Source organism: Condylura cristata, unplaced genomic scaffold (assembly GCF_000260355.1).
Source record: "Condylura cristata isolate star-nosed mole 26May11 unplaced genomic scaffold, ConCri1.0 scaffold00001, whole genome shotgun sequence".
Classification (NCBI taxonomy): domain Eukaryota; kingdom Metazoa; phylum Chordata; class Mammalia; order Eulipotyphla; family Talpidae; genus Condylura; species Condylura cristata.
In genome coordinates this window covers 52,769,835-52,791,089 of record NW_004567102.1, presented here as the reverse complement: position 1 = coordinate 52,791,089, position 21,255 = coordinate 52,769,835, and the positions used below count along the sequence as shown (strand labels likewise).

Here is a 21,255-nt window from a genome sequence, read left to right as displayed (position 1 = left end):
CATCAGAGCCATTCTCATCAAGGGGAAAGATCTGTGGTCAAACAAGCTAATTATTACAAATAGACTTTTGTATTAATTTGAGATAATAGAGTTATTGAAGCATAACAGGACCCTTTCCATTCAGATGCTCTGAAAAAGGAATCTGGAATCTCTTATGCGGGCATAAGAGACTTAAGAGAACAGAAATTTGGGGGGGGGGAGGGAGAAAGGGGAAAAAAGATATGTGGATTAAAAGTAAATGGATTTTGTCATTGTTAGTCTAGCACAAGGATCCCCAAATTCAGTCTATATCCTGAAGAGGGCTTTGGAGGAAAAAAATTAGATTTGTCATTTTAGACAGTCATAATTTACATGTATAAGATTGTGAAAAGTAGTCACTTAAATGTCCTTTAAAGGGGATAAGATAAAAACTTTGGCGTGTCCACTGCATGTTCTGCATTTGGCTTCTTTGGGATCACATTAGTCCTGAGTATTTGGCACAAGAGACTTTATCATTTAGTGTCAGATTTTCACAGGAAAACATGTTACACTAAACTACTCTTTGGTTGTGATGAAAGTGTATTTGTAGTTGTACGATGTCAACTTGAACAAATATTTGTGTAACAAGAGATTAAAGTCTGTTTGTAAAACCTGATACTGCCAAGAACTAAGGAAGGTTCAATTATGACTATCCTCTTTCACTATGTCTCAGATAAACCACTAAGAAATGTGCAGTATGATTGCGAGAAAATTGTCTTTTGGAGTGTGTTTTTTAAATTATAGTTGTAATGTTCATTGTATAAAACTTGTAAGCAGAAAAATCTCACATAATCCCACTCCCCAAAGATAACTATACTGGCATATTCCCTATTTTATAAATATACTTTATATTTTGTTTTCTTTTAAATTACAATATTACATCATTTAGTATACATTTTTGGTGCTGTACATGGTGTGTATTTATAGCATATGGTCTTGTGTATTTAAAAATTTAGCATATGTATTTGAAATTGCAAAATATGACATGCTGTAATTTGTTTGTCAATTTTTTTATTATTGGACATTTGTGTTTAATGTTTTTCTTCATCTGTTTCTTTAGTTAGCTGTGGTAGTGAAGTTAATTTTTTTTTGCTTCAGTAAATAGAACTAAAGAATATACTTCTGTGTGGCCTTTGTTTAGGGCCTAAAATTTTATTATTAAACTAGCCTCTTAAGATGTAGTGATTTGGATCAGTCTCTATATTGGTTTCTTTTCACTTGTTCCTATTATCACTTTCTTTAGGATTCTGTAGCATTTGTTATAATCACAGTTCTTTCAGAAAACACCCTGAAAATATCCCTTTCGCTTTAAGAGTACCACAGGTTAAATTCCTCACCCTGAGCTATAAGAACTATGTTTCTGATTAACATCAGGTCAGCACTCTTATAAATTTAGTAAACTAGTTAGTTAAGGGAACTCTTTTTTTGGGGGGGGGAACAGATTTTTTTCTGAATATACCTCCAAATAATGAAGATAAATGCTTTCATCAACTTTTTTTTTTAAAGATTTATTTATTTATGCATACAGAACTGGGGTGCAGGGGCAGTGAGAGGATTCACCAGAGACAGAGTGGGTAGCAGACAGGCCGACTGACGAAGTACATTGCTGAGGGGAGCAGTGGGTGAGACAGGAGAGGTCTGCTGCACCATGTGGGTCACCTCGGGCTGGGGATTGAACTCGCACTGAAGTGGCTGTGGCCAGCTTGTAGTGCTGTGTCTTAACCTGTTGCACACCAGGGAGGGCCCAGGAAATCTTCTTCTTTAAGATTAAAATAAGTAAAGCTTGTGGAAAGTTGGTGTTCCTAGAAAAACTATTTTAGACATAGTTTGTTCAATTTACAAAGAAAACAAGTTATTCAAAACACCTTTTGAAAGGATAGAAAAGCTTTATAATATCACAAGCTATTTACTGTTTTATTTTGTAAGAACTAGGTAATTTTACTGAGTACTTACCAAATACTAGATCTCATTTTAAGCACTGGGATATAAAACCAATAAAGTTTTGCCTTCACTGAGCTTAAATGTTAATAGGGAGAGACAGGCAATAATAAATAGGATAAAGTAAATATATAATATCTAAGTCCATGTTTTTAAATGAAGCATTTTTGGATTCAGTTCCCCCACCCCAGAAAAATAATATGATATATATGTTAAATATTTCCTAACACATCAGGGCTGATGGGTGGCTTAGTAGTATTTAAACCTATTCGTATATAGTAACAAAAGTATAAACATGAACATTCAGCAGCTATTATTTACTTGTAATGTACAGAGTTATAAAACAGCTTTCTGATTCTTACAGAATCAGAATCAAGTAATCTGATAGAATGTGCCTTTGATGATGCACTCCCCCCCCCCGCATTGAAATGTAGTGTTTTTTTTTTTCCTTAACTGGAGTTACTTGAAAATGTTTAGTCTTCTGACCTCTTTAGAATCATAGAATATAGAACTTTAGTGTGTTTGATAGTGCAGAAGGATGGATATAATTATAAATGAAAGTATCAGGGAAGACTTACTGAGATGATATATTTGAGATATTTTTGCCTGGCAAACTAGAATGATGGATTTACTGAACTGGCAGAGAAACAGCTGGAGTGGAGGGCATAAAAGGTGAAGATCAGTTTTTAGTCTCAGAAAACAATTTTTAAGAGGTAATTGGTTAAATATTGCCACATGTAATATTCTCTCTCCCAGAAGTGGGGACAGCAATCAGAGATCTCTGGCACTGCTTGCTGTTTCAAGAGCCTGGTTTAGATGAAGTGAATTTGACCTTTCTTTCACTAAAGGCAATGAAGAAGACATGTTTTTGGGTAGAAGCTTTAGGCAAACTCACTAAGATCATGCATTCCGAGGAGCCAAAAATAGAGGAAGAAAAGTTATCTTGTCTAGGGACAAGCCCTTACCAGTGAAAGTGTTTGAAGGCTGCCTATGGCAAGTGGGGTCCTTGTCCATACTGTACTCTACCAAGTTGGGGTGCCTACAGCTTTCAAAAGCAAGAAAATGGAGACAGCTGTACATTTCTCCAGATTGCCACTTTCTCTTATTCCACCATCAATTAGATTATGTTTAATATTTGCATCTGAAGCAAGAATCAGTGCTGCTTAATATTTCTTAGGCAGGCCCTCCCTGGTGGCCCAATGTGTTGGGACGCAGCACTGCAAGCTAGCCACAGCCGCTTCAGTGCAAGTTCAATTCTTGGCCCCAGAGGTGACCCACATGGCGTGGCAGACCTCTCCTGATCACTGGCTGCTCCCCTCAGCAGTGTACTTCATTGATCTGCCTGTTCTGCCCCCCACGCTGTCTCTGGTGAAGCCTCTAACCACCCCTGCACCTGGCTTGTACCCCAATTCTATACACATAGATAAATAAATCTTAAAAATTTTTTTCTTAGGCAGTGGGACCAGTTACAGTAGGTTATAGTAGCTGATAGCTTGGTAGCAGCTGATGAGTATCCCATCACCTCTATCAAGAGAGTAGGACTATAATGTCTTCCCTGGTCATTACTATCCCCACCTGTGTCCAAAAGGAACTATAGATAAAATGTTTAGGCTGGCTGGAAAGTAGAAAGCTAACTCAGGGAAGCCCAACCAGACTATCCTAGCTCTTGCTTCTCAGCTGTGGTGTCTGGGATATATTGGACATGTACTTGGCGGGGCAACCCAGAGAGCTGTAGCTGGGAATCATGTCCAAAATATAACTGACAGATACTTCCTAGCAAGGTTGTCAAGGTCTAGGTGAAGCTTACATGCTGAGATACAGAGCCAGAATGAGAGAATTCAGGAAGTAGGAAATCTGTCATTGAAAGCAAAGAAGTAGGCATTCTATATTCTATAAACATTCCAGAGGTGGAGTAAGATGGCTTTTACATAATTCCAGCATAGGCACTCAGGGTGTGCTTTACTTACTTAAACTTATTAGAATGGGTAGAGAGACTTGTTTTTCTCTGCTTCATCGATCTATTTGTATATCTATTTCCCCAGTACATTGTGGGGATTGAAGACAAGGACTTCAGTCATAGTGATAAAGCATGAACTTTGGAATCAGGCAGGTCTATTTAAACCCAAATCTCTTCTCTTTTTAGCAGTTTGACTCTGGTAAAATTGCTTGTATTACACTGAAACTCAGATACGCGGCGCATCATTGGGTTGTTATGAAAATTAAAGAGAAAAAACATTTACATGTAGTTAAATTTACACATAAAAAGTAGACGATAGAAGTTTTGTTCCCTTTCCCTTTTTGTACCCTACACAAAGCTTTACATTTAAAAAGATACTCCAAATATTTATCAAAGTGAATATGTTTTTCTGTCTATTAAATCTAAACTCTAGTTAAGGACAGCATAAGGCTGGCATTTTTTAACACGTTCACCTTGAACAGCTAATGTTATTGTTGCTAAATATTTATCAAGTAACTTCTTATTATGTGTCAATGTTAAGTTTTCATTTGCTGATATATGTACCGTCTTTTCTTTTTCTTGTCAGAGTTCAACTTGAAGCCCCTAAGTTGTGAAGTCCTGCTCTCTTTCTTTATTTACAGGACCTTTTATTTTATTCACTCTAGTTTTTATAAGTGGGTCTGAGAGTCATTCCATTAGACTTAGTGCTCTTCTAAAAATCCTCAGTCACAGATCTAGGCATTGATAAGTGTAGTGATTGTCAAATACCTTTACTCCTTTTTCAAATATTGCTTGAGCAATATACTAGATATACTGGGTATTAACAGGATTAATACATAATTTCTGCCTCCAGGAAACTTTTGCTTTAGTAAAAAAAAAAATGGCACATATCAAAATTTATGTAATTATTTAATGACATGATACCTTTGATTACCATTTCTATTTTATTATTTTAAGTAATTTCATTTTATTTATTTTTAAATTTTATTTTTATTTTATTTATTTATTTATTTTTAAAGATTTATTTATCTATTCATGCAGAACTGGGGTACAAGCCAGATTTGCGGAGGGTGAGAGGATTCACCAGAAACAGAGCGGGGAGCAGAACAGGCAGATCAACGAAGTACACTGCTGAGGGGAGCAGTGGGCGGGTCAGGAGAGGTCTGCCACGCCCTGTGTATCTCCTCCCAGGCAGGGCAGGCCGGGGATCTAGCTCTTGTGGAATTGGCTTAAGCTTCTTTAGTGCAATGCTTTATTTAACCCGCTGCGCCACCAGGGAGGGCCTAAATTTTATTTTTTAATGGGAAGTCTTAAAATTTTTTATTGGGATACAACAGGATCTCATTTTAAAAACTCACATACATACACATAGAAAAAGGATTTTAAAGATGTTGAGCACTTACCTGAATAGTGGTGTATTTTTTTTCCTTTTGTCTAAATTTCAAAATTTTTATTTTGATGTTATAAGGAAATTCATCATCCCCCTATTCTTTGCTAATAAAATAGTGTCTCCTCTCTTCTTGCATTCAGCTTTTGCGAGAATTGAAGCACCCCAATGTGATCGCATTACAGAAGGTGTTCCTTTCTCACAGTGACAGGAAGGTGTGGTTGCTGTTTGATTATGCAGAACATGATTTGTGGGTAAGTCCCAACTCACTTAATTTTTATTTTATACAGGCACAGAGAAATTGTATGCACTACAAGTTGCTGAATTCATAGAAAGGAAAACTTGCTTGGTTGACCATAGTTCAAAATCAGTACAATAAATGCTGATTTAAAAGATTTGGACCATAAACATTAACATTTGACTCTACTGAAGAGATTGCATTTGTGATATTCAGAAATTTCACTTCATAAAATGTTAATGTGTGGGAGAGTGTAATTTTGTGCTAGTAGTTAATGGCAACTTTACTAATATATGTAGTGAAAATGACTTCTTTTTGGGGTATAGATTTAACCATTTATATACTTGTGAATAGATTCTCTTCCTAAACTAAGGTCAGTTTCTTACAGCATTTTACTATTTAAAATTAGTGCCATTAAAACAGAAATACATGTATGGTTATGGATATTAAGAATGTTTGATCATTGTATAAAGCAGCCAAAAAATTACAATTCCAGCCATTAAAAGTTAGGACCATAGGGTTTAAACATTTTATCTGAGGAGCTATTGAAAGTGAAAAAATTCAAACTGTCAGTAAGTTGTAATTTTTCATAATTAAATTTTTATTTAACCCAGTGTGGGTCATACTCATTATAAATTACAAATATGTTTTGAATAACTTTAATAGACTCATAGGTCTTGAAGGAACTTTCAGATTTTGTTGTTATATAAATTTATAAAACTTCCACTGTCCTTTTTATCTATTCTTTTTTAATGGATATTCAGTACCCATTTTGGCATGTTTTGGACAGGGATGGGATAGAGAATGGGGGAGAGGTATGAAGGGCAGGTACATTTCCAGTAATTTAAATACATACATAGTGGTGTTACCCAAACACACCAAGTACTAACTTTTCATAGTAAAAATTTGTAGTTCCCTTTTCCTTGTTTTTATCATTCATTCTGTCATTAAAATAAAAGTAGTAGCATTTTTATAGTCTATCAACCCTCTTTACCTTTTGGTCCTATTCAATGAAAATCTTACTGGTTTTGGTAAATCTAGTCATTGTATACACATTAACATGGTTACTTTCACCCCTAAAGTAGATCCTATTTTGACCTGATTCAAATTTTTTTTGTGCAATTATTCACCTTTAATTAGTCATTTTAAAATGCAGAGAATGTATTGCCTTGATTGTTTTTTATTAAAAATTAGCAAAGCTATGTTAATACAGTATGTTTTATATTTTTAATTTTAGCATATTATTAAGTTTCACCGTGCATCAAAGGCAAATAAGAAGCCCATGCAGTTGCCAAGATCTATGGTTAAATCATTGCTTTACCAGATTCTTGATGGTATCCATTACCTCCATGCGAATTGGGTGCTTCACAGAGATCTGGTAAGTCTGTTTCTTCTAAATTGATCAATGTGCTTTTTCCTTCTTTTAAAAAAATAGCTTTTCTTCTTGGTACATTATGAGAGAGATTATAGAAAAATTTGTAAATACACATAAGTAAAGAAAGAAGGAAATAAGTCTCTCAAGTCTATAATCAAGAGAATTATTAACATTTGGTATATGTTTTTCCATTATATTTATGCTTAACTATACTATTACTGTGGTTTTCAAAAAATGATTGGCATAATCTTAATGGGATAGTCATATGTAAAACAAGTATCTTTTGATCCATTTTGTTCTTCATATTAATGTTCATCATTAATAAAAATATCAATAAAGGCTGAGTTCTCCTTTTTTTTCCCCTTAATAGCTGAACTGAAGTAAATGGCATTGCATTTAATCAGTAAAATGTTATTTGTATTAACAGTAGATCTAATGGGTAGAAAATTCTTATGTAGCAAGTTAGCTGTAACTCAGAAGTTTGTTTTTACTTTTTTATTCAGCCACATTTATTAATGTTAGACTGTATGGTGTTTATTCATGTTCACATTGTTGCTATTTTAGTTCATGCTGATGTGATTTTTTTTTTTTTTGGTTCTTTAAGAATATTGGGTACTGAATAACTGTAATACCTGTGAGCTTGTAATTGAAAGCTTTATTTTGCTCACATCCCCGCTTGCCTTGACCACCAGAACAAAAAAAATTTCATGACGGTTTATTTCCTAGAGTTTTAGAGATTCTAGGGTTGTGGTAGGGATAAATTTAGATCACCTCAGTTTTAATCATTGAAGAGAAATACTTGTTATATAAAGGAATGAATGAATGTACAAGGAGATCCAGTTAGTACCTCTTGCTACCTTGTCAGTCTGGACTACTCACCTGATTGACTACCATCTCTTGCTGTGGCATTAAAGTTAAATTGGGGCTAAGTGACAGTGACCAGAAGGATGTATTTACCATTTCAACAGAAGCTTTTTACCCTATAATTTTAAACTGTAAACTTCTCAAAGACTCCCATCTATCCAGTTTGCCATTAACCATGAATCAGCACATGTAAAAATGTGTGTTGGGTATGTGAAGTTGTTCTGGATTCAAACCTACTTCACAAATGGTTTTTTATTTTAATTTGTTATCTCTCTCAATGTAACCAGTCTGAGTTAGTATTTTTGAAATCACTATCACATTTGAATCATTGATCAGAATCTCATTGAGGGTTAATGTATTTTAACACTGCTCCTTTAAAAAAAAATTGTATATACATTGTCCTAAATAGCATAGGCTAACACATTTTTGTGTTTGTGTATGGTTTTATTGCTGACACTTCCACAGGTACTAAAGCTCAGTATGAACAGTACTCAGTTTTCTCCTATCCAAATATGCTGCTGCTGTTTACGTGTTCTCTATTTTGATTATGACACCACTTTCCTTCTAGCCTAGAAACTTCTTTTACCCCTGAAAGATTCTCCTTTGTATTCTGTCCCCAGAACTGCCAAATTCTGTCAATTTTTACCTTTAAAATGATCTCTTCTAGTCATCTATTTCCATTCGTAGGGCCTTATTCTTAGTTCAGGTCTTTATCTCTTTCTTTTGTAATGGTATTAGCCTCTTGTCTTCCTGTCAACAATAACTTTCCTTTCCAGTCTACATCTTATGAGTAGTTGCTCAACTTCTGCTGAAGAACATGAATAATTTCTCCATTGAGAAAATAGTCTAAAGCTTAAAGTTCCTTACTTGGTTTCCAAAGTCTTATCAGATACAGCCTTTAACATTTTTCTCTATATCTGTTTTCTTTCATTTATATTGTACTATTGGACGATTGATTGGTCCCTGCATTCTCCCGAGACTTCCTGTCTCGGTGGCCTTTATTTCTCCTTTGCTAAAGCCCCTTACTGCATCTCTACGTATTCAAATATAACCTATCTTTCAGGACTGCAAAGACATTTAAAAAATCTTTATATCATAGGCCCGCCCTGGTGGCTTAGGACACAACACTGCGAGTGAGCCATAGCTGCTTCAGTACAAGTTTGAACCCCAGTCCTGGAGCTGACCCATATGGCGTGGCAGACCTCTCCTGACCCACCCGCTGCTTCCCTCAGCAGTGTACTTCATAGATCTGCCTGTTCTGCTCCCCACTCTGTCTCTGGTGAAGCCTCTCGCCACCCTTGAGCCTTTGGCCTGTACCCCAGTTCTGTATGCGCAAATAAATCTTAAAAGAAAAAAATAACTACATCAAAGACCATAGGAGTTTAGTCTGAGGGGGGAAAATGACATATAATTAGATGACATATATACAAACAATTAACTGTAAGGTAGATATACGAGAGTACAGGGTCATCACTATGTGAGGAGAGTCACAAAGTAAGATTTTTCAAGGTTACAAGAGGTTTTGGGAAGGGAAATAAGTGAATACTTTAGGAAGGTATCATTATAACTCAGTTTTGCGAAGTGAGGAGAATTTATATAGAGATTGAAGATATGAGGGCAACCTAAGTTGGCTTGGATGTACAAAATTTGAGGTGAGAAAGTATTTGAATTATCCCCAAAAGATATGTAGATCTGCTTGGCTCAAATATGGATATGCTGGATTAGAGTAGTTTCATGAATTATGGGTTGGAACCTGAATGAAAAAGGCCCTATATGTCTGGGCAGAGCATGTGTTTGTTTTTAAATTTGAAAAGTTTGTGAGCAACAAATATAAATTTTTTTTACCGAAAATATAGTAAGTTTATTTCACTAAAGAAGTCGCACTGATTATTATTGCCTCATCAATAGCATGAACACAATGTGGAAATGTGAAAGGAGAAATAAAAGGGAATGTGAAACTGATCTCAACCGCACTTGTTTACATTTTATCCACACATTCATCAAATGCCTCTGCTCCTCAATGATTAACTTAAAGATTTGAAACTTTAAACCAGTAGTAATCTACTCAGTTATTTTCACCGATCATGAGCCTTGATTTCTAAACTGTATTGTAATAGCTTTGTCAAAATATTTTCAGGAGTAGATTTAAAACCATGTATTTACACTGTAGATCTGTTCTGTAGTAGATACAGAAATATAAAATGTATCAGATATGAATATAGTGTTAAAAGGAGCATGATGGATTCATTTGAAAAATTACTGTTTTCTTGGTGAGCCTAAGTGTAGAACAGCAGTTCTAGTAAATGAGTAGTTGTTTTTTTTTAAATGCTTCATTTCCTCTTGCTGTAAGGAATCTAGCTTTATGCTATTTGGTAGTCACAACTCTTTTAGAATACATACCATCTCTAAATTTCCATTTGATGTGAGAAAACTGGAAAATCCATACAATTAAAGGTGTTAGAGTAAACATGAATTTTACAATGTAATAACCTGCGAGATTTAAAAAGTAAATAGAAGCCACTATTTTAAAAAGACTTAACACTCAGAAGCATTGTCTCATCAAAGTGGTTGGTGTCCCTTTTTATTGTGATTGGTTTTGTATCTGCAACAGTATTTTAATTATGTCATTTTGATCCTGGAATTTAATACAGAAATAGAGAATATAAATAAAGTTACTAAAAAAGATTACTTATATTGAGGAATAACTTTAAAATGAAAGGAGAAAAAGAGCTGAATACATTCATCTTGGCTAAGAGACAGTAAAGTTGAGACAGAAGTCTATAAATATTTGGAACTTGTAAACACCCAGGGAGAAAAGATGTATTTTAATTTTACAGCAGGATGTAGCTAAGAGTAAGACCATGAAATATAGGATGACTCATTTTTATGGGATTACTATTCTGGTAGGTTGGAAGAGTGCCAAGATATGGTTTATCTCTTTTTCAAAATTATGGGCTTCTTGAGAGCAAGGATCATATCTCAGTAATTTTTGTATTCTTAGTGTTGGCATATTGTTTATGCTCATAATTTTTACTTGAGTTTTAGCAAAGCATCTGGCAATTTGCACATTTTTCTTCAGCAAAGGTAGAGAAATGCCAGCTAAGTGATAGCATTGTTAAATGGATTTATGACTTTCCTTAGCTCTGGAATAGTGCTACTGGATCAATGGCATAAACTGAACTCTTAAGTTAAGCTAGTTCTTTTTTACTTTACATCTTAGTACCTACCATGTGAGACATTCTGGATTTTTATTGAATGAAGATTCGGAATGAATGCTCAAGGGCTCAGACCCTAGCCACTTTCTCAAAAATATTTATGGAGCTCCTATCCCAAAATTTAACTTGAGTTTTGAATGGTTCTTATTGTTCACAATATTGGGTAAAATTTGTAATCTTTTAAAGTTCTGTAGACACAAATAATTATGTGGTCTACAAACTTTGTACCTGGAAATTTTATAAGATCCATTTAAGGGAGAAAATAATAATTGCACCCAGTAATATTTGGAGTTATGTTATTAATATCTACTATACATTTAGGATTGTTAAAAAGTCACATCTGCCAGGCTTACTTGTTCTATTAGAGGTTAAAAATAATAATAAAAACATTTACCAAATTTAGAGTCCAAAAAGAAATGATGTAATAGATATTCTAGCTACAGAGAAATGTGTAATATATATGCGTAATATGTGATTCTGGATACTTTGTCCAACTAACGGAGAACTATATAGATTGAGTGCTGTTATTTTTTTCCTTTCTATTTGTCCAGGCAGAATGCTTACTGGATTTTCAAAAGGTTATTTATGACTGTATATTTTAAATTTGTATTAGTTATCTATTACTGTGTAACAAATTGCCCCCAAGTTTAGTGGCTTTAAGCAACATTTATCACTTAATTGGTTCTGTGGGTCAGGAGTCTAGATGCATCTTATCTGGGTACTCTGTTTCAGAGGTACTTTAAAAGGGTACAGTTATATCAAATCTTGATTGGGCAGAATCTGATTCCTAGTTTACTCAAGTTGTGCTTGTTCCTCATGAGCTTATGGGTGAGGCCTTTTTGGTTTTCATGACATGTGGGCTTCTCCATGGAGCATTTCACAACATGGCTTTTCATCAGAGTGAGCAAGCGAGGGCATGATAGTGTGTATTAGCAACATGGAAGCACAAGTCTTCTGCAGGTTAATGATGAAAGTGACATTCAGTTACTTTTGTAATATTCTGTGCACTGGAAATTACTACGTATTGTCACACTCGAGGGAAGGAATTAGATAGGTGTGTATACCATGGAGTAGAGGTTGGGGGCGGGGAAAGGGATTGGAAACCATATCCAAGCTGCCTGCTACAGAGGCTAGGATGGAGACTTTAAGATGACATTGGATCCTGTTACGCTCTCTCTTAATTTAGTGGAAATACAATAAAATGCAACAGGACCCCTCCTTTCATATATAATTTTTTTTCAAGGTACAAAATTTGTGAGGATAGTAATGAGTTGGTATAATAGTTCTGGTTCTAGAGAGCCGAAAAATATTATAAGATGCAAATTACGCCTTCCCTTTTACAAACATTTTTAATGATTTATTTCCAGAAGTCATCATGTGTTCTTAACTTTCCTCTTCCACTTTTTCCTCTCCCTGCTACTGAGCCACAGGTATAGTCTACCTAAATCTCAAGGTCGTGTTCAATTGAGATCCAAGATTTATTACTTTGAATACACCTGGAGATTCCTTCTTTGTTATGTTGTCTGAGACTGGGCTTATCGCTAGTCTTAGTACTTTTGTATTTCTGTTTTTCACTTTGAATAAAACAAAGACAAATGCAAAGAAAAATTTTAAATAATGCTGAAATATAATTTTCAGGTTGATAATGCTACTGAGTTGTAGCAGCTCTTTGACAAAGCAATGAAAAGATAGTATGTGGGAGGGTGAAATATTACGGTCCTTTGACTAGAGAGAGCATTTGAACACCTTTTTTTACATCACTGTATGAAAGTCCAATATTTGAAAGTCAAAGATAGCCCTTTGTTTCTGCTCAGCTAGGAAAGAAAAAAGTGCTGTACTGTTGATCTTCATGAAAGTTTGGTTAAAATAATTGCTTGGTGGTTGGGGAATTGTCTGACAATCTGTATGTGCAGCACAGTGTCTCATTGCACCTTGTCTGACAAGGTGATAGAGTAGGTCTTTAATTTTGTCTAAACTAAATAAGGGCTGATAAGACAAGCATACACTACCTCAAGAAACTCTTAAAAACTCATTGTAGCCATCAATATCAACATTTGCAAGCATTTTCACTTCACTTTAGTGTTTTAAACATAGCTTTATTCTTATGGTAAGGACATTTTGAGATTCTAAGTTAAAAAAAAATGTTTCTAGAGTAACTAAGTTTGATCCTTAAGCCTCAGTTTGCTTGTGTGTAAAATGAAGATTATGATGGGTACTTTATATGGTTGTTGACCCCCAGGTTTATCTCTGTAGCTCTGGGAATAACTTCTAATTTCCCCTTTGTACATTTGTTCTGTATCACATTGGCAATCTGAAAAGCCATTTCTTTTACTGTTTTCTTCCTCAGAATTCCTGTAGTCTGATACTTTTCCTAGACCCTTCAGTTTTACAAGATCTAATATAAATATGTGAAACATGCATCCTGATGCTTAAAAAAAAAAAGGCTATTTGCATCCTGTTTATAGTTAATTTTGCTACTACTTTTTTGGACAAAAGTTCATATTTAAAAATATAAATGTTTAAAATTAATATTGCTTCAATGAGATCAAACCTAGTAAGTTCTTCAAATAACTTTTCATGCTGCGGTTCCATGCTTATCAAATGACTTTGTTTATTTTCATTTGATTAAGTTAACATTCTTAAACAGGTAGTATTTATGTAGTCATCTGAAATTCTTCCAAAATGTAAACAAATTAAAAAGTAAAGTATGGCTTGTATATTTTCTAAACTGCAATTTTAGGTGATTTTTGATAATTATAGGTTTTTATTTTGCTAGAGAACTACACCAAGGTTTCTGGGGTGACCTTTGGTTCTTAATTCATTCTGTGGAACAGAGTCTCAATAGTCTGTGGCTCAGATATTCATTCATGTCTGCAGCCTGAAAGCCTCTGCTGGCAGTGATGTCATCCACATGCAGAGATTCCTGTCCTACGTCCTCTATACAAGACCTGGTGGCTTTTAGGCAAATTGGTGGCTTTTTATACCACTCTGGAGACTGTGATACACACAATACCAATGATAAGAAGGCACTTCTGAGTTATTTTCCTAGATATGGGCTGTAATTTTTTGGCACGGCAGTTTTTCCATCAACCACACCCATAATACAGAAACCGGAGCTTTCGGTCTGAGTTGAGAAAATAGTTTTTAGTATCCTGTACTGGCAAGTGCATGTTTGTAGGAGGCTCTTTGCTAGACTAATTTCAAAAAAGTCACCAAGAGGTTGTATAGTCCAAATACTCTTCCACTGTGATAGGAAGGGGAGGGACTGATTAGGAACTGAGAGCTACTGTAAGGAACCTCAGAATCTTGAGTTCCATTTTTAAACTAAAGAATCAACAGGCATACTATTTTATTAAATTAATTTTATTTGAAGTTGAATTGATGCACAATAAAGTACACTCATTTTGATTAAAAATTGATGAGTTTGGTTTGGGTAAATACTTATCTAGGCAGTCACCACTACAGGCTTTCATTAGACCATCTTTACAGGGCAATTAAAGATCTCTTAGAGAATGGTATCTTCAGCAAGAAAGGGATTGTGCAGCAAGGACTGATGGCTTGTTTTCACTGGGAGATGACATATGATGTCTGTCTCTGTCTGACGATAACCTCGACTAAGCACACATGGAGGTAGAAGTCTTGGAGAGGTGAGGGTCATAAGTCAGAAAGTATTTTGTATTTTCCATGTGTGCTTTTGTTATAACCCTGACCTGGATTGCATTTCAGAGAACCCAGAGAGATCTGGGCTCTCAAGCTCTACATGGCAGTGAATTTGGCTAGATCTGTGGGCCTTCCATCTTGGCTTCTCTGTGAGTAAAATGAGAGGGCTTAGTCTACCTTGATAGTTTCTGCTTCTGATATTCTTGATTTCGCATGATAATAAGGCTGAATTATTTGATTTGAATATGAGTATCACAAATGTAATAGAAAACTACTTGCCACCAGTGTTGCTTCTCTGAGAATGGATTATAGTCATTAGTGAACAGCATAGGAGCTGAATGTCTTTGTAGCATTACTCCTGGCATTGCACTCAGTATGGAATAGTCTTGCTCATACTCTCTTGTGACCTTGAAATTATTTAGGTAAATAGACTTCTAGATACATGTAGTTGTCTTGCTTTTATAATGACTCCTTTTTATTAGTTCTTGGTAGGGAAAAGAAAACCTTATCTCTGCCTTTCAGGCCTGTAACCACTCCTAAAAGGCAAAAACAAAGAAATGCATTGTTAACTGTTGTTAGCAGTTCTGGGTTGGCAGGAATTGTTAATTATGAATATCAGGGTTTGATAAACATAGCTGCCATATTACAGATGTTCCTATATCATTTTAAGGTAAAATGAAATTAATCACAACAGTTAATATTACAGACTGTTCCAGATTTACAGATAGCTTGCTGATCTAGTTGAGGATAACAATTTCTAGCTGTAAAGGTATTTTCCTTCAGAAACAATACTTTAAGTAGTGGTTAAGTTCTCTGAATGCAAAAACCTGTTTAATAACAAAATATGTAAATTATGGAACCTAAATGCCTTTTCAAGCTAGATTATTTATAACTGTATTTCTACTAAAGAAGTACTGGTTTACTAATGTAGAATATTTACAAACATTTGACCACCTAATGTGGATTAGCCACTATTCTGGGAACTGGAAATATAGGCATAAGTAAGACTTTTGTCCTCAAGGAGTACATGGGAAGACACATAAATACTCACAAAACAATAAGGTTTAAAAATGCTATTCCATCTTTAAATGAAATGTGGCACATTCAGAGGTCACCACTATGTGTACGGTACTGGGAGCACCGAGGAAAAATCCCCAGCAGGTTGAGATGGGCACTGTCTTAGAGAGGGATGAGTAGAAATGTGTAAGGTGAACAGGAAGTGGGAAGGGAGAGCATTGTAGGCAGAGGAGATGGAATGAGCAAGGGAAGAAACTGTGAGTACTTTGGTATTTTTGGATCAAAGCAAGAATTACTATTAAGAGGTGGAAGGGAGAAGTAGGGAGCATATTATGGTGAATCTTAATTGTCATGTTTAGAGACATGTGGTTATTCAGAGCTGACAGCTCACTCAGACAGTCAAGAACTGTGGTTTGAAGGGTGCAGGGGAGCTGCTCTAATCAGCCGGTGGAGAAATGATGAAGGCCTATACTAGGACAGAAGTGGTTAAGATAGAAAGGAGATACTTGGCAAATATTTAAAAAGTAGGGTAACTAGGTCAGAGGATTGACTCAACTTGAGGGATAAGGGCAGGGTATTCAGACCTCTGCTTTTTTTTTTTTTTTTAATCGAGTGACCCAGAGGCAGTTACCAACAAGACAGTGAAAATTCAGTTTGAACTAGTTTAGTTTGAGGTGGTCATGAGATGAACAGTATACAGTTGACACATCTCTAAGGTCTATTTAAATAATAGAAATTTAAAGATCTAGAGGACAAAGATCTCTGGCAGTCATTAACATATAGATAGTTGCTGAAACCCTAGAATAAATAAAATATGATTTTAAAAAATCTATATTCAGAAATGAGCTTGGCATACTTTGGAGCAATTGCTTTTTCTGGTTTCTTATAATTTCTTTGAAAATTGAGAACTTGAGCACTATATTATTAGCATTTTTTACTTGTTCATTTGTCCATTAGTTCAACAGATATTTATTAAACACAGTGGGCCTGGATTTCAGCAGGTACATAAAATGGTGACATGGATTTCAGCAGATGCATAAAATGGTGACAGAAATATCTCCTTGTGCTTTAAGAGGTTGTAATCAGGATGATCAGATGCTTTCTATTCTTAAATCCTCTCCTATCAATGAAGTTATATTAATGGGTAAACTCATGCTATAAGCAAATGAATATTGTGTTTGCTGAGAAAAAAAAAATTCTAGCTCTTAGTTCTTTGCCCATTTGTTACAACACAGAATCTTATTTGTTCAAGGTGAACAATGGAGAACATTGTAAAGAAGGGAATAAAGCCTGAGCATTTTCTCCAGGGAATGTGCTTCTGTATCAAATGTGAGGATAGTTGTCCACTACTATATCGAAATGAAAGAATAGTTTTAGCCACTAATATTAGGTCAGCACTGTTCATTGTTCCAGAAACCGTCCAATTGATATGCCGATCGGTTTTGTTCCTGTTACTCAGAGTTGTAGACAATTGTGTTTGTATTTTTTTCTTATTGTGCTACTAAGAGTTATGTTGTGGCTTCATATTTTGTTCCTGGGTTGGGGAGTGCAAAGGGAATGTAGTAGGATGATCATGTATCTTCAGTCTGTTCTATTTATGATGTGCCAATTAACTGAAGTAAATTTAACCCTGTGGGAAAAAAATTGATTCTATAAAAGAAGAAAGCAAATCTAGAGTACACATAGAGCACTGTGAATGTAAATTCAAGAATTAGCTAAATTCTGCTAATGAGATGTTTTTGAATAGTTTCTGAGTAATCATATTGCTTATCACATTATTTTGCCTGACTTTTGCCTTTATAATGCATTTTAACTAAAACGAATCTTGCAGTCTTGATTTGTCTATCCAGTTTTATTGCTGATAACTTAAATGTGAGGCATCCAGCTCCTGCCATTTCTACTGTTTCTATGGTAACTAAAGTGTGCAAACCCAGCAGTATCACTTTCTTTCGCAGCTGGCATTTTGTGTTCACAGTAAGAAGAGGAGTTTTAGTAAAGGGTAGTCTGTGTTAATTGGGATGTAACTAGGTCAGAACAATTTTGGTATCCTTTCTTCATTCTTTTGGGTTTGTATGTGGGGGTGTTAGTGCATGTGCATGAACTGTATGTACCTTTTTATAAAAAAAGCATATGCTTTCACTTACATTGGTCACTGTTAAAGTGAGTCTTCTAAAAATTAAGTTTGTCATCTGTAAGCACAGCTCAGTTTGGAACCCTGTGGGTTAGGTGGAGCTGTGAGACTTGCACTTAGCCTTGCAGACCCTTGAGTATTCCATTAAGCAAAAAGAACTGATTGATGTGAAAAAGCTTTGAAAAGTTTAACATATTTTAAAACTGATTATATAGCTTATTTTGCTGTTATTTTTGTAACAGTGAGTATCTTGTGACCTTATCAAGATATTTGTCCTTGAGAGGAAAGCTAATCTCCATTATGTCATGACCATTTAAGAATGAGTCCCTTCTCATAAGCTCCAGAAAAAAGAATGACTTCCTTCTCAATTCTAGATCTTGACTTCTTGACTTGCCTACACGAGGAGCCATTCTGGGAGATACTGTCCAGGTTCTGGGTCTTTCTCAGAATCTACAGAAGAGCTCATAGCCACTGTGCCTCTATACCATGTCACCGCCTCTTACTCTCATCTCAGATTCTGTGTGGAGACCCTACTAGAGAAGCCGTAGGCTCAAACATGTTATAGTAAAGCTGTTCTATATTCAAGACTAGCTGAATGGTCTTCTCTGTGCCCTTACTCCATTGTGGTGTTTGTGTTCTGTGTTTTCAATAAAGCACAACTACAGGAACTTCTAACAAAAATTAGTTAATAATGATCTAAGATCAGCTTTCTAATTTTCTCCCATTCATCAGCTTATAGTCTATTTTCCTTTCTTATATGAAATAATTTTTGTCCTATAACTCATGCTTTTATATAAGATACTGCTGTGCCTTTTTAATTCTGTTCCTTTATTTTGAAAGGATTTAAGCTCAAAATTTTTGAATTATAAATACTGTGATATAGAATATGTAACATAGTTCGTTTGCTAATTTATAATTATAAAATTTGTTCTATCCTGGAGGTTCCAGTCTCATTACGGTGTTCAGAGTGTACTCTAAATCTCTTTTGTCTTCTTATGCAGATCTTACTTATGTGGCTGACTTGAGCAAATGCATAGGGATTATTTTTTTCTGATTTACCTTTTAATTGCCCAATCAAGTTGTTTCATTCTGTTGCATCTAAAGACCACCTCTTCCTCTTTAAACTCTCTTAGTTTCTAGAACCAATCATTCCCCCCCCTTTTGCCATTCTTTATTTCTTGTAGCACTACTTTATTTTATATATATATATATATATATCTATGAATATATATATTATTATTATTTTTTGCTCACCTACATTGTGATGGCATTTTTAGACTATTTTATTATATATTTTTAAATGACATTTCTCTAGTTAAAAACTAATAGGTATCAAAAATCCAACTAAGTTCATTTAAATACTCTTAATTGGTTTTATTAAATGATCATGTATTGGGCAGTGTCCCATCTGTTGAATAGAAAAGCACCGTGGAAAGCTATTAAAAATAAAAGGGTTTTTATAAGCAGCAAAAGGGCAAAATATAGGAAAGAGGAAATTATTTCAAGCTCAGGTAATCCACCTGTGAGATAAAGGTCTTGTGATGTATTATTTTCTTTGGGGAGTGGAAAAAGATAATTTCATTAGTACTGATCAGTTGACACTACATTCCTAGGGGAGGTTGAAGCTGTAGGGGGGTTAAAACTAAACTTAGGTTGGGTATTAGTCTTGGTGTAGGTTTAGCACAACCACCTCTATTTAGGTCTTGTTTTCTTTTTAACAAAACAATTCCAAAATATATAAGGTCCAACACTATATAGAAACATATTCTGAAATAGAAAATGCAGTCCATCTAAACCTAGCTGTCAGAGATTGGGCAGAGCCCTAAATCAGTTTGTCTGTCCTGTCTAAAGCTATCTCTGTTTATCATAATGTAAATTGCAAACATTTATTGGCAAGACAGAGAGGTAATACAGCAAAGTGATGTTAATTTTAGTCATGAAAACCTAGTTCTTTCCAAGTCTGTGCATCAGCGACGCCTCCTTCCTACCTCGCCACTGTTTTCCCTGCATTGCCTCCTCTCATGTTGACTCCAGCCATATTGACCTTTTTACTCTTTCTCCAGTTAGTTAGCTCACTAAGAATTTTCCGAAACGCTCCCAACTTACAACCTTACCCATTTGCAAACCATGAGGCCAGCTTAACTTTAGAGCACAATCCGAACAGTGCTCAAAACCATTCCATTGCTGGTACTCAAATGACTTCTCCGAAAGCAGAAGACTTGAAGACAGCAGGCATGCCCTCCCTTGGGTTCTCATCTCTCTCGAGTCATCAACTCCTTATCTCTGCCTTGGCTGATGCCCACAGTTCTCCCTCACATGGTCTCTAGTTCACCAGGCCAGTTCCTACCTCACAGCTTTCAAATTGGTCTCTTAAATGTCCAGATGGCTTATTAGTGTACTTTCTTCAGGACTTATTCTAAATATTTTAAGTGATTTAAAATACTACTTTAATAATGATGAAAATAACACCTTCTCAATGCACTCCTGATTGTTTTTTCCATTCCTTTCTTTATTTTTTATCATCATTATCTTAATAGGTGATATGTACAAAATAACATTTATGTGCATGTCGGTTACAAAGCATAAAAACACAGTGAACAGTTAAGAAGATGGCACTTTAACCCAGTTGCTCTTTTTACTTAATTTTTTTCACATTCTATCCTCTTGCCACTTCCTACAAGATAACAAATAGACTACGTTTTGAATCTGTTATTCAGGTCTTTTTAGAAGTAGGTTTATCACATTTGTATATACATCCTTTACCTTTGCTTGGCTTTTTAAGAGAAATGGCATCCCGCTGTATATAGTTTTCTAAAAGCTTGCTGTTTTTCATTCAACATAATGCTTCCTAGACTGAAATGTCTTTTTACATGAATTCATAATTCAGTGATTTTTTTTTAACTCCTGTTCCAAAATTCACTGTGTTATTCTGCCACAATTTTTCCATTTTCCTATTAGCTAGAAGTTTGGGTTTTGTTCAGATTTTTTTTTTTTGTATTCCAAACTGTGCTACTATGAACATTCTTTGGTGAATCTAAAAGTGGAATTCCTGAGTTGAAGGGTACGCAATTGTTCAGAATTGCAAATTGATGCCACCAATAATTGTCCAAAGAAGTTGTTCTCCCACCAGCAGTGTGCTGGAGTGACCAGTGGGCAGTCTACAAGGTGTAAAATGGCATTTCGTTTACATTTCCCTCATTATTGGTGAGGTTGGACATTTTTTTCATATCTTAGCTCTTCAACATGTTTTTGCTGATAAATGCTTGTTTGAACATTCTGCCTGGTTTTCTCTTGGGTTGTTTTCATATGGCAGTAGTTCTTTCTTCTAGATACTAACTTTGTTGCTGTGTGTTGCCAGTGCTCCTGGCAATCGGTGCTTTGTCTCTACACTTTGTCTTTGATTTTGCAGGCTATTTAAAGATAACCAGCTATTTCTCTGAAAAATGTCTGAATAG

At 35.2% G+C, this 21,255-nt stretch overlaps 1 protein-coding gene across 1 annotated transcript in view; it reads left to right on the top strand.

The window, feature by feature from the left end:
- CDK19 (cyclin-dependent kinase 19) overlaps positions 1–21,255 on the top strand; it is a 128,351-nt gene that overhangs the window by 79,772 nt on the left and 27,324 nt on the right. The window contains exons 3-4 of the mRNA XM_004673765.2: positions 5,444–5,554; positions 6,776–6,916. Coding sequence (XP_004673822.1) covers positions 5,444–5,554; positions 6,776–6,916 — 252 coding nt within the window. The remainder of the gene's footprint in view (positions 1–5,443; positions 5,555–6,775; positions 6,917–21,255) is intronic.